Genomic DNA, 18,321 nt, shown 5'->3' with positions numbered 1-18,321 from the left:
CCGAGTTTCCAATACTCCATCCAGCTGAGTTGAGCTGAACCCCAGCTGACCTAGCTGACTGAGCTAGTAGTCCAGCTAGCTGAGCTGACCGAACTTGATGTGAGCTACACTGAGCTTGTCCGAGCTTCGCCCAGCTGACTGAGCTTCATTCTCGCATCGTCCAGCTGTCTCATCACTCGTCCAGCTTGATCTCTTCATCTTATTCAATCCTTCTAAGTCCATTGGTCTATTTTCAGACCTAGACTAAGTTTTCCCATGATCCATTCTGATCATTCACCTCATCACAGCTTGTTCACGATCAATTCCCATGATCTGAACAAAGGCAGTGTCGTTTCTTTCGAAACGTCTATGCCCTATGTCATGTTCCTGGAACGGGGACATCACAACTACCTTTTATGCAAGATATTCAAGTACTCACTTGTTAGAGAGGCTTCACATTGGCTTAAGTAGTTACCACCAGAATCTCTTACATCCTAGGCCAACATCAAGAACACGTTTCTGCGTAACTTCTTTGATGAGGCACGAGCTGAAGACTTGAAGAGAAAGATTGCTGCATTTACTCAGGAGCCTACAGAGTCATTCAAAAGCTCTTGGATCAGATTCAAGTCTTACCAGAGGGATTGTCCACACCATGGATTCAATGAGGTGCAGCTGCTCAGCATTTTCTTCAGAGGTATCGCGGTGCAGTATCAGATGGCTCTTGATGCATCCAGCGAAGGGAACTTCAACACTAGGAATCCAGAAGAGGCTGTGAGACTTATTGAGAACTTTACATCCATCAACAGCACCAAGAACACTGACTTTGAGAGGAAGCAATCTGCAACTACCCTTGGGAAGGAGCAAATGGATGAGGTGAAAGCAAAGCTGGACAGTGTTCACAAGCTTCTCAGGAAGCAAGCTTGCTTGGTTGAGGATGCAGATGCTGTAGACACAGAGGACATAGCAGAAATAGAGGAGGAAGTGAACATCATTGGAGGAACTGGATTTTAGAGGTCTGGAGACCAGAGGGGAAACTTCTATGGTAATGGGCAGAGAAGTAACTTCAACCACAGTTCGCAGTACCAGAAACCCTACAGCAACGACTACAGCAACAACATGAGTTATGGAAACTCATCTTACCAGAAACCACCACCACAGACTCAGGAGAGAAAGATCAAAGCAATGCTTGATCGGGTGCTAGAAGGACAGCAGAACCTGACGGTGGACTTCAATGGGAAGATTGATTTTGTCTACAACAACCTAAACATAAAGTTTGAGACCTTGAGCACTCATCTGAAGAAGTTGGAGATGCAGGTAGTTCAGACATGAGAAGCTGCTAAGAAGCAAGAGGCTTTAGCAAGGGGGATAGGAGATGATGCAATGAGACACCACGTGAATGCCATCATAGATGATGATTTCTGGCAAGTGGTGAAGCATGAGAAACTTGAGGAAGGAAGTTTCGAAGTGGAAAGCTCGATGAGCTTTGGCGGATCACACTGGTGTCGACCGACGTCAGACCACGAACATCGATCAATAGACCTTAACCAAAGTCGACCAACGAGCCTTTCAGAAAATTGATCGACGACACCTATGGAGTCGGTTGCATCGTGCAATGTCGTGAGGATTATGTCTCACGAGGAGTTCGCAGCAAGACACCCACATCCGCCCATCCCTTTACGCCTAAACATTGATCGACGCCCCAAGCCAAAAGTCGACCGACAATGAGAGCAAACCGCCGATCGACGAACTCCAGTCATCATCGATCGACGAACTCCAGTCATCATCGATCGACGAACACCTCTCACATACCAAGTGCAGATGCCGAAGATTGACAGCGCACAAATTGACGCACTCAGACCACGACCTAAACCTTCAGCTAACCTACCATATACCACCAGTACACATTCAGAAGATGCAACAGATGTTATGGAAATGGATAAGGTTCCTATGGGTAGGACCTTAAGGAAGAGAAAGGAGAAGGTTTCTAAGCATCTGAAGAGGGGAGTTAATGAGAAGGAGATGGAAAACTTTCTTAAGAGAGTCCTTAGGATTCCACTGGAGAAGCCATTCGAAGAAGCCTACTTTACCCACAGATTGTGGATGTTCTTCAGAGAGACAAAGGAAACTCAAGAGGACATTAGGAGAATGTTCCATGAGGTCAGAGAAAAGATGAAGAATATGATTACATTGAAGAAGAAGAGTGATCCTGGGAAGTTTGCAATACCATGTCTAGTCAAAGGTATTGAGTTCCCACATGCTTTGTGTGACACAGGAGCATCAGTCAATATCCTACCAAGGGTTATGGCAGACCATCTAGGTCTGGAAATGGAGTCTTCCCAAGAATCATTCACTTTTGTGGATTGTTCTCAGAGGAACTCAGGAGGAATTGTGAGGGACCTAGAAGTGCAGATTGGTACTGCTCTCGTTGCAGTTGATTTCCATGTCTTGGATATCAAGCTGAACTAGAACTCTTCCCTATTGCTTGGGAGAGCATTCTTGTCAACAGTAGGAGTAGTGTGCAACATGCATACCAACCAGTTGTGTCTAACACTGATAGATCCACACGCCTACTATGACCCAATCCCAGTCATGAAGCCACATACGTCCTCCAGAAGAATTGATAATCTAGGACTCATAGCAGCATGCCTTTGTGGAGCTGAGTACGAGACAGAGTATTCTGCGTCGATCGAAACTAACATCGCCACATCGATCGACAGTGCCAATCAGAAATCAATCGACAATCACCTCGAAGAATCGATCAACAGTATTCCAGACGATTGGGAGAATGACTACTACAATCCTACCTTTTGCAGTAGCCACTATAGAGGCACATGATGAAGATTACATGGAGGAACGAGCCATAGAGTATCATGCTCTTTGCTCAGAAGAAGATAGACTTCTCCACCATTCCTATAGGAATGCACCGTCGATCGACAGAGGATACAAACCATCGATCGACACTCATCATCATCAAACCAAACGCGGACGCGAATCGACCGACGCTGCCTACCACACATCGATCGACAATGGAGTCGACCTTGCATGAGAAGGAAACTATTTAATAGGCAGTTGGGTAGATGATCACTATCATGAGAGCTTTTCAGTTGAGATAGCAATATCTCAACCACGCGCCGACGAGCTTCATGAGGGCTTCACTACTGAGGAACTCCTCAACATGCAAGAACGTGACGAAGAAGACCAACATCGAGCAGAAGCTTGTGGGGAAGGAACACGTTTCAGCCGTCCTTTAACGAGAGCTAACTGCCCGTCGATCGACATCAACATTCCATCATCGATCGACAGCCATCCAAAACCACCATCCACTGTAAGCGAAAAAGCTAAACATAATAATAACTATTTAACACATGATGAGTTTGTTATTTTCAGGGACCCAGATGGCTATGCAAGAGTAATGGATGGACATGCACTGAAAGTATCCAGAGAGGACATTGCAGACATCCTTCAGATGGCTAATGGAGCAGCGAATCTCTTCGTGCAACAACGCAAAACCCCAGAACATCAGAAGAGAGTTCCGACCACATCCTACAACACATCTGGTGGAGTAGATGATCGCTTTAAGCCAAAGTATCGACAACTTACTCGACCATCGATCGACAGCAGCGTCCCACCATCGATCGACAGACGCCCAGATTATGGAAAAGCGAGCTACAACCCTGATGGAATAAGGAGATTCCACTGGGGGAAGAAAGATGAGTATGGAGTCTACAGAGATGCGCATGGACATGCACGAGGTATAGATGGTGACATCATCTATATATCCAAAGATGACATCAGAAGCATTCTGGAAAGAGCCTCAATTGATGAGCAAAGCTACATATGTCTTCCAGAACATGCAACATCATTCACAAATACCAAGTTAGTACCAGAGATCTATACTAAAGATGAGATAAATGAGATAGTCTATGGATTCTGTGGAGCTCAAGGAAACAGCGAAGATGAATTCCAGATGAAGCTTGATGGTGTCTACTACCCACTGAATGACATCATTAGTTGGTTGACTGCATGTTTGGAAGAGATGAGGCAAGACATAGCTAACATGTAGACACATCGTGCGGCCGAAGAAATCACACCACCGTCGATCGACAGATGCGTCTCAACATCGATCGACACTGACCCTTCACCATCGATTCCAAGAGAGTCCAAACCAGATTCTTACACCAAAGCAGAACTTGATCAGATAGTACAAAAGATCTATGGAACTCTGGGAGCTTCAGAAGACAGACTCGACAAGAGATGTGACGACATCTATTTCCCATGGAACAACACCATCAGTTCTTTGACTTCTCAGATAGAGGCAATACAGAGGGAGATAGCTGGGATTCATATATACATCGCGAGTCATCTGGAGGCATCAACATCGATCAACTGACGGATTGACACATCGACCGACAGTCACAACTCAACATCGATCGACAAAGCCAAATCAGAAGACCGAGGAGAGCTAGTACCTAAGGTGACATCCGATAGGATGAGCCATGGAAAGGAGATCTCAGACAACGCATACGCCACACTCATAAGGAACCAGTTACAACTTGAGAGTCTTGGAGATAGATTGCAGAGTATAGAGAATGCAACTGCAACAATGCATGACAAATGGCGCAGAGGAGATGAAGCAATGAGAGACTTCACTGGTACATGGTTCAACAGAAGCAGAGAGGAGATGGAGATTTGCTTCCCAGCAAATACTAGCCTTCCACCTTACTAGCCAAAATCACCTCCAAAGTCAAGCTAAATGACTATAACAAAGCGATGAGTAGGAGGCAATCCACTATTAGGTAATAATTAATTGGTTTTTATTAATTTAGTATTTATTCTGGTTTTTAAATTTTTGCAGGTCATAAAAAACAAAATAAAAAGATCCGAGTAGACGATTGCCAAGAGTATCGACCGACGAACCACTGCCGACATCTATCGACAGAGCATCACCTGCAGCGACCGATGACAACACAATTACATAGATCGAAATCTATTCTAGTCTAGTATATCGTTCTAACTTGTTACATTGAGTCCTTTTGCTTTAGTTATTCACATAACTCCGACTGAATTTACACTGGGGACAGTGTAGTTTAAGTCTGGGAGGGGATGTTTGGTGATATTAGTTTATTTAATGAGTCTTATTTAAACTATTTTCAAATAATTTTTATCGAGTCAACAAAGGGGCAATGAACTTATTGATTTTTCTTATTATATAACCCCATTCTAGACTTACTAGTTGTAGATAGCACTAAGATACTAAAGTGGATCAACCTGTCAACAATGTTACACTTGCTGAAAATGTTTGAAGAAACCAAAGCTTACCTCCAACCTAACTGAGCTCACTTTGATTGTCTTGGGGCTTGGTATACATGGGACCAGATTCTTCAAACAAGTCTGCAAGGTAAAAGCCTTGTGTAGAAATATTACCCTCCTCTCTCAATTTCGAATTTAGGTTTTTTATAAAATAAAAAATATATATATATAATAATAAAATAATAAATAATATAGTTAGAAATAGAAAAAAATTAGGAAAAGAATTCGAACATGACTTGGTGGCTACAACCATCAAGGCTTTTGATTCATAAGAATTCTATATGTAAAAGATTTTAACAGGATTTGGTGGCTACAACTATTAAGGTTTGATTCACAAAAATCCTAGGATATAGGTCAAAAAGAAGTGAACAGGATTTGGTGGCTAAAACCATTAAAACTTGATTCATGGAAGCCTGTTCAACCTTGGTCAATGACCTTGCAATAAAGCAGACTTTGACTAGGGGAGAAATTAGTAGAGAGAGAGAAAAAGAATTATTGTTTATCTGCAGGTCCAAATACTTGTTTGAGCATCCTTGCATCATGTGATCGATACTCCCAAGTTAAAGCCTACACTTTTAATTATGCAAGAAATGAGGTTGGTTGAGGGGATTGTCAGACAGGATTTGCTAAGTTGTTGACTCGGTGAACTTGGTTTCTAGACTAGGATATTGTATAATGTGCTTCTAAGACTGGGAATGCCTAAGGTGATGATTATGAGTTTTAAATCTGTGAGTCCCTGCTATTTTCAAAACCCCTTTCAGAGAGACTGGCTGTATGTTTTGCTTGAGGACAAGCAAAAGGGTAAGTCTGGGAAGTTGATAGGCCATGGATTTGACCCACTTTTACCCATAGTTTATAAGTGTTTTAACTACTATTTATTATATTCTAAAGTCTATTTTGTATATTTACAGGTTCATGAATGATTTGGAGTAAAGTGATGAATTTGGAGCATTTTGGAGATAAAAGGAGAAGACATCCGAGCTGGCAATCGAGCACGACCATCGGTCGACATTGAAGAGAAATAATCGATCGATGTTCACATCGTGACATCGATCGACAGTGAGTGCGCAGAAGCCCGTTTGGTCCAAGCCAACTTAAAGCCGAAGACTTTACCAAATTATAAGATTACCCCTGACGAGTTTTAACCAAATACTTATAGTTTGCCAACATGTTAGAGGCAAAGAGTGCTTTCTTGTTCTCTTGTTTTTCACAGTAAAAGGTTTTAAGGTTTTTTCTAGGATTTTAGGAGAGTTGGAGAGAAGATCCAGAGAGATTTATGATTGGAACTCCATTGATTCTTACTTTAATCTCATGCAGTTTTATTATCTATTCCTTGTTGTTATGAATTGCTTAGCCATGTTTGAGTAGTTCTATTGTTAGGTTTAGGGTTCAAATACGTTATGAGGGATTAGCCCCAACTATAGATCGCTAAGTTGTGATATTCATCATTAGGATTTTCATTAATGCATGTTTCTAGATTAGCTACCTAGAACTTGCCCTCAGAGTTGTAGACACAAGTGATAACTTGCGTCTGACCCTGAATCCGTCCTAAATGAGCTAGAATTGTTAGAGTAAGGCGAAAGCTGATCTAGGAAGCCTAGTGAGCATAATTCAACCCGTGCGTAAAGCTTAACTTCACGCTCGTCGATCGATATTCCTATAGAATAATCGATCGACAGCGAGACACTTGTATCGATCGATATTCCTTTAGAATCATCGATCGACACTAAAGTCGTGTCAATAGACAAACCTAGAAAGCGAACGCCGATCGGTTTGTTGTTTAAGAGCTTGAACTCTATAATATTATGCATACAACTAATAAGCACCTATAAGATTATAATCCTGATTACCTGAATAGAAACCCTAAGTCTAGCTACTTTAATTAATTGTCTTAAACCCAATCAATCAACCGAGCAACTACCTTGCTCACAACCTACTTAGTTACATTTTAATCATTATCAACCTAGCTTAATCACCCTGATTAGAACTATTAGGTTCCCTAGGTTCTTGTGGATTCGATCCCTAAGTACTACAGCAGAACCTCTTATTTGAGAAAGTAATTCACTCCTTAGGATAAATTGAGTGAGATCACTTAACCTTATAAATGTCCTAAAGTTCCGAGAATTCTGGCTGAGGTATTAAGGATAAAGTACCTCACCTTAGGGATTCAGTGGAGCCTTAAGTAATATATAAAGGATTAAGGTCAATCCACGTGTAACCAATTAATTTTATATATTGGTGAACTAGTTAACAAATATCCACATAACATAAACATATAAGCCTTCCGACATAGAGAAATAAGTGATCTAGACCATTACCACATCAGCATATTTGCAAGTAAACAAATGATTATGAAAAATTTCATCAAGAACATTGTATGAAAGTCTTTGCGAAATTCTAGTAAAAATTTGATCAAGTCCACTGTGACTTTATTACAGAAAGTACAATAATAAATTCATTTGTTAAGGTTTCATATCAGAGATACCACACTCATTTAATTGGGATAAGTTCTATCGAAACTGAAAATCATAAATCACGGGATGTCCTTATTGTATTGTTTATGTATCTCTCTTAGCTTGGGAGCTGTTAGAGGAAGAGGAGCCATCACCACAGTTTCCTTCTAGCTCAAAAAACGACATCAGGAACAATCATGTTAAACGAGGAAGAGCTTGTTGCGTTTGAGGAAAGACCAAAAAATATATGCACACCTAACCATGATATAACATTACTCAAATAGACATTTACAAAATATGTCATACATTTGCAAGTTTCAACATTTGTACAACCCAATGACATCCACTTGTACACATAAACTTCACTATCTGCATGTATAAAAATCAATATGTACACCAGTTTACAAATATCTACGTGTACACATAAATAGTAATACCTAATACAGTATAACATCTTTAAATTAATACTTTATAAATTAATATACACTAAAAACCTTTATAAATTAATATAATTTTATAGTCCTAAATTGAGGTTTTGATTCAATTCGTATATCGATAAATTAATAATCTCTATAACTTAATAAAAAATTATAGTCTGGGTGTATTCCCAACATTATTAATTTACAGATGTTTCACCGTATTTAGTAACACAATAGACGTGAGTGGGACACTCGAACTGCCAACAAGTTAATCCAACTCGGATATTAGTCAATGGTTCATCGTGGATTAGTTTTGAATCTTCTTTGTACAAAATTCCGATGAATGTATTCAATATTAATTTAGTTATGGGATAGTTACTTGTAGAGTGTTTTAGTATGCTGGGAAATCGTTGTGGTTATACTCCTCATAGCTGGCTTCAAATCAATGTGAGCGTTTTTTTTTTGTTTTTAGTCACTAATGCCAATATCGTAATTGATTCATCTTCTTCCTCCCTTTTTCTAGGGTTACGATTTTTGCATAAAATTTGGGAATCTTATCTCGTTTTATTCAAGAACGAGATGAAAGATAACCTTGATTCATTTGACTTGTTCTTAATTCTTTATTTTCTCTTGATCTGAGGTTGAGAAATACCAAATTTAAGGTTTTCTTGAAAATAATTGGGTGATCATGATTGTTCAAATTTTGGGTGTTCATTAATTGACTAAGATATTTGCATGAAGTTAAACATAGGATTTTTGGATTCTTCTAGAAAAATAAGCAAGGAACGATGAAGAAGATGAATTATCTTAAGAGTATTTAGCTTATTAACATTGGATTAATCTGGACCATGTTAAAAGTACGAAAATAGATCTAATGGTTGAAAAACTAGACATGTATATAAAATGTGGGAAAGACGATCTTGGCCATTGAAAGGAAGGATAAATGTGTGGCAGAGGTTGAGTCCCGCCACTTGTGTAAACTGTATATTTAAGACTAAAATAAGTCAGTTAAGGATCAGCTACAAGGTTGAAGTGTCCTTGTAGCAGTTAATAAGAATCAATTGCTCTAGTACTCCTGACGAAAAAACAAAATTCTCCAGTACTCCTCCCTTTTTTATTAATTTATTAAATTTTTATTTGAATAGAAATTTTTTGTAAAAGACAACGAAACTAAGAGAAAGTTAGAAAATTACAATCCTACCTCGGACTATCCAAACCCGAACCCAACACTGACCCACAAAATCAGATTCCTAATTCCAAAATAAGTTAGAATTTCTGAATACGCTTCCTCGAAAGGTTTCAATGTCTCTCACTCATTCTTTCTCGACCGTTTTCTCTGCTTAAATTCTCATAACCCCACTCAATCGCTAGCGCGAAAAGAATCAAAACCCTAATAATGTTGAATTGAGTCGATCCAGACACGAAAGAAGACGGGGCTAGTAGTGTAGTAGAAGAAACCGCTGTGGTCACATGTGAAACCGGAGAAGTAACTGGGGATGAGGTCGTAAACCCAAGCACCATCGACAAATCTGTCGACCCGGAAACTGAGGATTCTCCCCCAGATGCAGATGGAAACGAAGAAAATGCAAGTGATAAAGAGGAAGAAATGGAATCCGGGGAAGAAGAGAAGGAACCCAAAGAAGAACAAAAGGAATCCGGAGAAGAAGAGAAAGAACCCAGAGAAGAAGACAAAGAACCGGGAGAAGAACATAAGGAATCCGGAGAAGGAGTTGAATTGTTGTCCCGAAGAAATGACGAACAAGCTGAAGAGATGGGGGAGACCCAAGCAACTCGACAACATCAAACTGAGTCGCATGCAGGGATTCCGCATGCAGAGGTAAGTAACTTCTAAGGAATTTGTAGAACTTTGAAAACTTGCTGAAACATCGTCTGAATCTTATTACTTTAAGATAGTATAACTGTGTAAAACGAAGTGAAATTTGGAGTAAGCGTAATATTGAGAAACAAAGTAACTTTGGAGAACTTTGTATAACTTCAACTGTATCAATTGACAAAGTTTGTGAAAGTAAGAAAAACTTCAACTTTATGATTGTATAAGTAAGTACAACTTTTGTGAAACTTATCTTATTGTTGATGGTTGTAACATTTCGCACGTGATCCGGTTTTCACATCACTGCAGCTTGAAGATAACCAAGGCATGCTACCGCTGAAGTTGCACTTTACTCCAAGCCAGTATCAAAAGGGTTTTAAGCTTTCAGGAAAAGGTTACATCGACATGGCGCTAAGAAATATACAATTAATCCTGAAACATAAGGAGGTGGACTGGTTCATAGAGCACCCACAGTTCCAACATTTCTTCCATATAAAAAACCGAAAGCAGAAATGGATGGGAATATGGATTGCCGTTTTACGTTCAGCTTCGACAGCGAAGAACAATGAGTTATGGTTTATTGTTAATGGCGTCCAAATCCGATACTCTCTCACAGAATTCGGACTTATCTCTGGACTATACTGCCATGAGTATCCCCCGAACCATGAGAGGTTGGATGGTACATCCTTCATGAACAATTATTTTGAAGGGAAATGGTTACATATGCTGACGTGGAGAAGCAGATGTTGGCAATGAAAGGAAAGCCAGCTCAGGATCATCAGAAGATGGCTGTTATGTACTTCTTAGCCAGCATCCTCGTCGGAGGCCGAAAGAGTGGAGAGGGAGCAACACCTGTGGACAGTTTCTTACTGACTGGTGTTGATGACCTTGATGTGTGCTTAACGTTCCCTTGGGGACGGTATGCATTCGAACAAAACTTGGAGGATGTATCTAGCTTCTTGGAGAAGTGCAAGGGGGTTGTGCCGACGAGTTGGGTATTTACAAGCTTTCATGTTCCTTATTCTCAAGCTATTCTTGTAGTTAGGATAGTAAATACGTTAATCTGATGTTATGTTAAAGTTGTTGTTTGTTGTGTGTAGTTGTTGGCCTTTGAGGCAATTCCAAGCGTGAGGAAGCATTTCCGAGAAACTGTGAAAACTGCACACGCTGATTGTCCGTGGATGTGCAAGATGCAGTACAAATGCATAGGTGGAACGAAGGTATACAGTCTGAATGCAATGAATGGGAAACTTGGTGAAACTAAGGTTATTAATGTTATATCATGTTATATTTGTATTTGAATTAAGCAGAAAATAAGTAAGTTTGTATTATTTGCAGCCACAGGATATTGAGAGTATATTAGTAGCAACAGCAGCTGAGAAGGAAATTCTGGAAAGAATGGGGATGGACAAGGAAATTTGTTGGGCCGATGACGACGATGATGCAGCAGTTGATGGTTGGACCAAGATAGTACAAAAATGGAAGAAACAAATTTTCTTTGAAGAATAGTTCAACATCGATGTGGCTGCTCGTATAGCTCCGGTTGAAGGTCCCACCATTCCTGCTATTGGAGAATCTGCTGAGGCTGATGCAGATTCGGTGGAGGCTCCTGATGTTGACGCTTTAAAAGAGCTCGAAGGTCGGCTTATGAATGCAATCCGAGATGGTTTGAAGGAAGTGAACAAAAAATTTGAATCATTGGGTAACCAACTAACTCTTCTAGAAAAAGAAGTGATGAGCCTTGCGATGAGTGTTCCCGATGCTGCTGGTGTTCTAGATATTGCTAAGCAAATGCAGAGTGAACATGGTGAGGGTAATGATGAGGAAGATGGTAGTTTGTAAGGATAATGACATGGAAGAAGAGAGTGGTTCTAAGGATGATGACGAAGCAGAGATGTATGCGACGGCTGAGAAGTTCGAGATATCTGAGAAGGCAAAGAATGATGTCGCTAAGGTTGGTGAGAAAGAAAAGGAAAGTGGGGATGTGCAAACCGAGACAACGACTAAAAGAGGGGAAGAAAAGCTGATGGAAAAGAAGGGGGAGGTGTTGCGAAAAAGCCAAAAGGAATAAGCGCTAATGTGAGGAGTCCCATTGTGACAAGAGCCCTTAAGGGGGCAGCTGCCCAAAACAAGGAAAGTGCCCAGAAGAAGGCAAGTGCTCCGAAGAAGGCAGGTGGCCAGAAGAAGGCAGTTACCCAGAAGAAGACGGCCAACAAGTGAGGTAAGCAGAATGTGTGAAATCCCTATGTGGTTGTGCCCTTAATAATGTGACAAGTATGTAGTTTGTATGACTTCCTTGAATGGGTTTCTCCTTGAATCCACGTATGATTGTGGTTTGTTGAATACTTAGGACCTATGTTATTCATGTTTTACATTCAACTTCATATTACTTCGTGAAATTAGATAAATTCGTGAATGCGTAAAGTATTTTCAACTTCGTATAACTTAGATAAAGCAGGTGAAACTTTTACGAAATTTCACTTTCGTATTGGTCTAACGTAGTGAAACTAGAGTTATTCGTGAATTAGTAAGGTAGGTGAAAGTGAAAGTGAAAGTTTGTAATAGAGTACTTTCAACTTCATATAACTTCGAGAACACATGTGAAAGTTTTACAAAATTTCACTTTCGTATTGGTCTAACTTAGTGAAACTTGAGATTAATTCATGAATGCGTAAGGTAGGTGAAACTTTGTAATAGAGTACTTTCAACTTCATAAAACTTCGAGAACGCAGGTGAACGTTTTACAAAATTTCACTTTCGTATTGGTCTAACTTTGTGAAACTTGAGATTAATTCGTGAATGCATAAAGTAGAATAGAGAGACATCATCCATAACCATAAAAAGAAAGACTGGGACATGCAAACAACGTAGAACGAGATTACAAAGCGCCGACACATGTCATGGACGGGTAAGCTTATCCTTAAGCTCAGCAATCTCTGCAGCCATCTTATAAACACGCTTCCTTAACTTTGCAACCTCTTCCTGGACACCGAAGACCCATGGTTGACGTAAATGGAAGCCATCATTCTACACATAAAACCAGAAAGTATCAAAATTTGCACATGAAACCCGAAAGTATACATTAATTACCTCAAAATTTATGCAAGTGAAGTATTTTCGCCCTGGTAAAGTATCAAAATCGGTTCGATACTTTGGATCCCGAGACACCTCGTTGATGATTCTCCCCCCGCAAGGGCAGCTGGTCGGGATCCCGCACTCCACATCCACCACGAACCCATGCATTTCGTTGGGTGTCTTTAAGGCCTTCATCTGGTTGTGCTCCTCGTTTGGATGAGTCATGATTCTGGGGTTGACCTGAGTTACTGGAGCAATTGAAGAAAGTATGAATACGGTTCGGAAAAGAAGGACAAAGAAATCTATAGAGAGAGAGAGAGAGAGAGAGAGATGTGGCTGAATAAATGGGACAAAAAAAAAGGGTTTAAATACATGTCTTCTTCGATTCCGCATCGATATTAGGGAGAGGGAAATTTTTAAATAAATGAGTGGGAAAATTTGGAAAGCTGAGCAGAATAAATTTATAAGGTTAAAGTTTCACATGGTTTGTAGTTATACAAAAAACGTTAGAGTTTTACTTTCCTCTTTTTTGCAATTTTCTTAGTTTTATTGTACTTAGATGATAAATTTTATGGTTATACCAACTATATTATGTATGAAATCTGCATTTCTCATGGGATCGTGTAGAAATAAACTTGATAATGTGACATATAAAAGTTTTACAATCCCAGAAGGTAATGCCTGAGAAAAATACATATCATAGTAATGTATTTACCCGTATTTCATTCCCATTGAATACAAAATGTGATCAGGAATTTTAATTTTGGCGTTTAGTGTGATCCGAAATTTTAAATTTTGCATTGAAATCATTATCAAATGGATAAAATATAAATAAGTAATGTGATGCAAAGTTTAATCTAAATCATCAGTTACTCTAAATCATCAATAATATAACGAAGGTTTCACCAACTTTTACAGTCATATTTCCAACCGAAGCAACATGACGGGAAAAGTTGCAAAGTTTAATCTAAATCATCATTTACTCTAAATCATCAACAATATTCACCAACTTTTACAATCATATTTCCAACCGAAGCAACGTGAGGGGCAAAGTTGCAAAGTTTAATCTAAATCATATAACCCAGATTTCACCAACTTGTCAAAAGTTTTCATGTGTTCCTTGAGTCCCTTGAGTTCCTTGAGTTCATTGAGTTCCTTGTGATCCTTGAGTTCCTTTTGTCCCTTGGTTCCTTCTGTCCCTTGTGATCCCCCCCGAGCAGTTGAACCAGCGACCCAAATTCCTGTTAGGAACGTACTTATTGGTACGGGGCCCACGTTCGCCAACCGAAGGAAACTTTTTTTCCTGAGTTCTTCCCTTTTTTCGTGTACTCTGGCGGTAAGGGACACTGTTCAGCGATATCTTTTGGAACCATCCATTCAGACATATGAGGGACTAGATATATAGTCCTTCGATACGCCAAAGCCCACACTTTAGTCAAGTAATTAGGCGAGATTATATCATACATGTCACTCAACTCTAGTGGTCTATCATGCTTCAAACACTTAACGTCAGCGCCTATTGAAAGGGCACATGGGTATCTATCTATATCGAACTTCCTGCAGCTGCACTTTTTCTGATGCAAATCAACAATATAAGTCTTCCCGTCCTTTCCAATAACACTGTATTCAAGCTCAAAAGTGTTTAGCGGAGTCACTATGAGTTTTTGACCTTTCGGTACTCTTTTATGAATTTTGTTTTCCACAAAAGGAACCAATTTTCGAGTAGACAGTCCGGCTGCTGCATCCTTCATTTGTCTGTTGAACCACTCGGCCATTTTATCAATAACTACATCAAGCATAGGCAGTAAAGATAACTTTCGTGCATTCTCAAAAAGCGCATTCAAAAACTCCGCACAATTAGAGGTGTCTATGTTGTACCTTGGACCGGGGAAATGGGGAAATGACATTTCGCCCAATTTTTAACATCGACACTTTTATCAAGATACTTAGAACATGATGGATACATCTCCCTAAACTCTTGATACTGATGTTCAAACTCAGCCTCTGAATAAATTTGTGCAACTTTCCTGAATTGTTGTGCAACCTCTTCCTTGCCCTGTTTGACATGAAGTTTCACATTGTGTGATATCTACCAGATTCAATACCCATGTTTAGCCATCGGATACACTTCAGCAACGGCTCTTATCAGGCTTGGACTTCTGTCTGAGACAAACACCAACTCAGTCGAATCCGGTAACAGTTTTTAACGTTGTGAAAAACCATTTCCAACTTTCATTTTTCTCCCCATCAATGACAATAAAAGCTATAGGATAATGGTGATGGTTTGGATCCTTAGCAGTGGCAATAATAAAAACACCACCTTCAACAATCTTCAGAAAAGTTGCATCCACAGTGATGACTTTCCCCGTGTACTAAAACCCTTCAATGGAAGCTCCCAACACAACAAATAGGTATTTGAACCTTTTTTCTCCATCTAATAAAAAACTTGTTTTTGAATCCGGGTTCACCTTCTCGAACATACCAAATAAGAAGGCACTTTCTTGTATCCTTCCTCAGGACTACCACGCATATCCTCAACATCTTGTTTTTTTCCTCTCCAAACCGACGCATACGACACTTCCACACCCAATCTCCTTTGCACCAGTCCGACAAGGGTTTTCGGAGTTGGTGTCTCAAATAGTCCCGGATAATCACTATGCACGATAGCTGCAACACATCTTGGTGTAGCTTTCCTTTTGATTCCAGTACTTGAAGTTGCGTGAGAGCATGAATGCATCTTTATGTATGTTCTAATCTAGAACGCTTCAGAATTCCTTATCCTCGTAGCTCTCACAGCCCATTTACAACCTTCACCCGCTCCCCGACATTTCACTACATATCGACTGTTATCCGAGTTCACGATACTGATTCCAAAACTGTTATGCTGTGATCCTCTATCAATTAAATCTTTCACAGCTACTTTACTCGGAAATTCTTGAAACATCTCAAAACCCAAACCATCTTCCCACTCAGTAACCGCTGGAGGAATTTCTTTTGCAACACCTTGCAGTTCAACATAGTCAGAAATAGCACCAATACCCGTAGAGTTATCAACGTTACCCTCATCGTTCACGCTGTCCCTGTTATCCAAACCAATGCCCCCTTCGTCGGCCTCTCCATCCACAACATTCTCCACCTGCTCAACCCCCTTTAGAAATCGTTACGATTCTTCAATGGGAGTAAACAGAGTGAGTGCACCTGGATTACCTTCAACTTCGGGTAATCCACTCGGAAGCTCACTATAGTTCCCACCATATGATCTTTCTTTCTCAACTCTTGATTGTTGCTCCGTTGTTGGAACTATTTCCATTTCTTCGATGACCTCTACATGCAAAATACTTATTCTTCCCTCTTTATCCACTGATGCCAAATACACAAACACATCTTCATCATCCAAAATATATGATTGCATCTTAGGTTCTACTACCAGTGGAATGTAACTCAGTTTCAGACTCTTCGTACACGGATAAATGGTCATCTTCTTGCATATCCTCTCCTTCAAAAACGAATAAGTGATCTCATCCAATGATGATGTTTTAAGGGATATACCAAACAAACGACAATCGCTTGGAATCCATTCATAATCATCTCCAGATTTCGTATAGTGTCCCTCATAGTCAAAGTGTATGTTTGTAGCCATTGTCTGTTTTACAAAACAAAAAAATCCATTCAAAGTTAAACCTAGTTATATAGTTATGCTATAAAAGTTATACTAAGTAATACCTTGTTACACTTTTTGTAAGGGAGTAAAGTTTCACCTACTTACACTTTTCTAGTCTAGCCGTTTCCGATAATATCCTAACAGGATTCATAATTCGCAGCTTTGATTCCCGACATTCCCTTCAAATAAGTCTGGAAGGTAAAACCTTGTGTAGGTAGATTTATCACCCTCTCTCTCTCTATTTTTGAAATATAGATATATATATATATATATATATATATATATATACATATCTATAAGAGATTTATTAGGAAGAGATTCGAGCAGGACTTGGTGGCAACCACCATTAAGGCTTGCTTCCCAAGTGATCTTAGGATATATGTCAAAAAGAAGTGAATAGGACTTGGTGGCAACCACCATTAAGGCTTGATTCATGGAAGCCTGTCCAATTTTGGTCAATGATCTTGCAAATATAAGCAGACTTTGACTAAGAGAGAAAATCAGTAGAGAGAGAGGATAGGAACTAATGTTTTACCTGAAGGTCCAGATGCTTGTTTGAAAATCCTTGCATCCTGTGATCGATACTCCAAGGTAAAGCCTGCACTTTTATTTATGCTAAGAAATGAAGTTGGTAGAGGGGAATGTCAGACAAGATTTGCTAAGTTGTTAGATAGGTGAATTTGGTTGCTAAGCTAGGATATGGTATAATGTGCTTTTGTGATTAGGACTTCTTAGATGTGGATTGCAATATTGTAGAGCTGATGATTCTAAGTTTCAAATTGTGTGAGTCTCTGCTGTTTTCAAACTTCTTTCATAGAGACTGCCTGTTTGTTTTGCTTGCGGACAAGCAAAAGGGTAAGTCTAGGGGAATTGATAGACCATGGATTTGACCCACTTTCACCCATGGTTTATATGTGTTTTTACTACTAATTATTATATTATAGAGTTTATTTATTATATTTGTAAGATCAGGAGTGATTTGAAGATAAGTGATGATTTTAGAGCATTTTGGAGATATTTGGAGCAAGCACCCGAGATGACCATCGAGCTCGACCATCGATCGATATTGAGGAACAAATATCGATCGATGTTCACATTAGAACATCGATCGAAAGCGAAGCGCGCAGAAAGCCCGTTTGGTCACAGCCGACTTGAAGCCCAAGTCTTCACCAATTTACAAGATTACCCCTGACGAGTTTTAACCTAATTATGTAAGTTTTGCTACCATGTTAGAGGCAAAGTGCGCTTTCTTGTTTTTCTAGTTTTACTATTATCAGCAAAAGGTTTTTAGGATTTTGATAGATTGGAGAGAAGATCCAAAGTTATATTTGTGATTGGAACTCCATTGATATCTATTTACTATTCTAATGAAGTTTTCTTACCTAATTGCTGTTATGAATTGTTTGGTCATGTCTGAGTAGTTCCATTGTTAGATTTTAGGGTTTAAATAGGTTATGAGGGATTAGCCCTAACTATGATTGCTGAGTTGTGATAATAATCATTAGGAATGTCATTAATGCTTAATTCTAGATTAGCTACCTAGAACTTGCCTTAGGATTGTTAAATAAAAGCGATAGCTTCATTCTCATCCTG

The 18,321-nt window shown here is 39.5% G+C and overlaps 2 protein-coding genes across 2 annotated transcripts; one reads left to right on the top strand and one right to left on the bottom strand.

Moving 5' to 3' along the window:
• The first annotated feature begins 9,912 nt into the window (after positions 1–9,912).
• Positions 9,913–11,834, top strand: LOC125591834 (uncharacterized protein At3g43530-like). Its single transcript, XM_048766702.1, has 5 exons — positions 9,913–9,998; positions 10,702–10,987; positions 11,093–11,212; positions 11,331–11,448; positions 11,530–11,834. Exons 1-5 carry the CDS (start codon positions 9,913–9,915, stop codon positions 11,832–11,834), a joined length of 915 nt encoding a protein of 304 aa, XP_048622659.1.
• Positions 11,835–14,323: 2,489 nt separating this feature from the next.
• On the bottom strand, positions 14,324–14,974 carry LOC106441759. The gene has a single exon (XM_013883528.1). It carries the CDS (start codon positions 14,972–14,974, stop codon positions 14,324–14,326), a length of 651 nt encoding a protein of 216 aa, XP_013738982.1.
• Between the last annotated feature and the right edge of the window lie 3,347 nt (positions 14,975–18,321).

This window comes from Brassica napus, chromosome C8 (genome assembly GCF_020379485.1).
Source record: "Brassica napus cultivar Da-Ae chromosome C8, Da-Ae, whole genome shotgun sequence".
Lineage (NCBI taxonomy): Eukaryota > Viridiplantae > Streptophyta > Magnoliopsida > Brassicales > Brassicaceae > Brassica > Brassica napus.
This window is presented reverse-complemented; position numbering and strand designations above follow the sequence as displayed.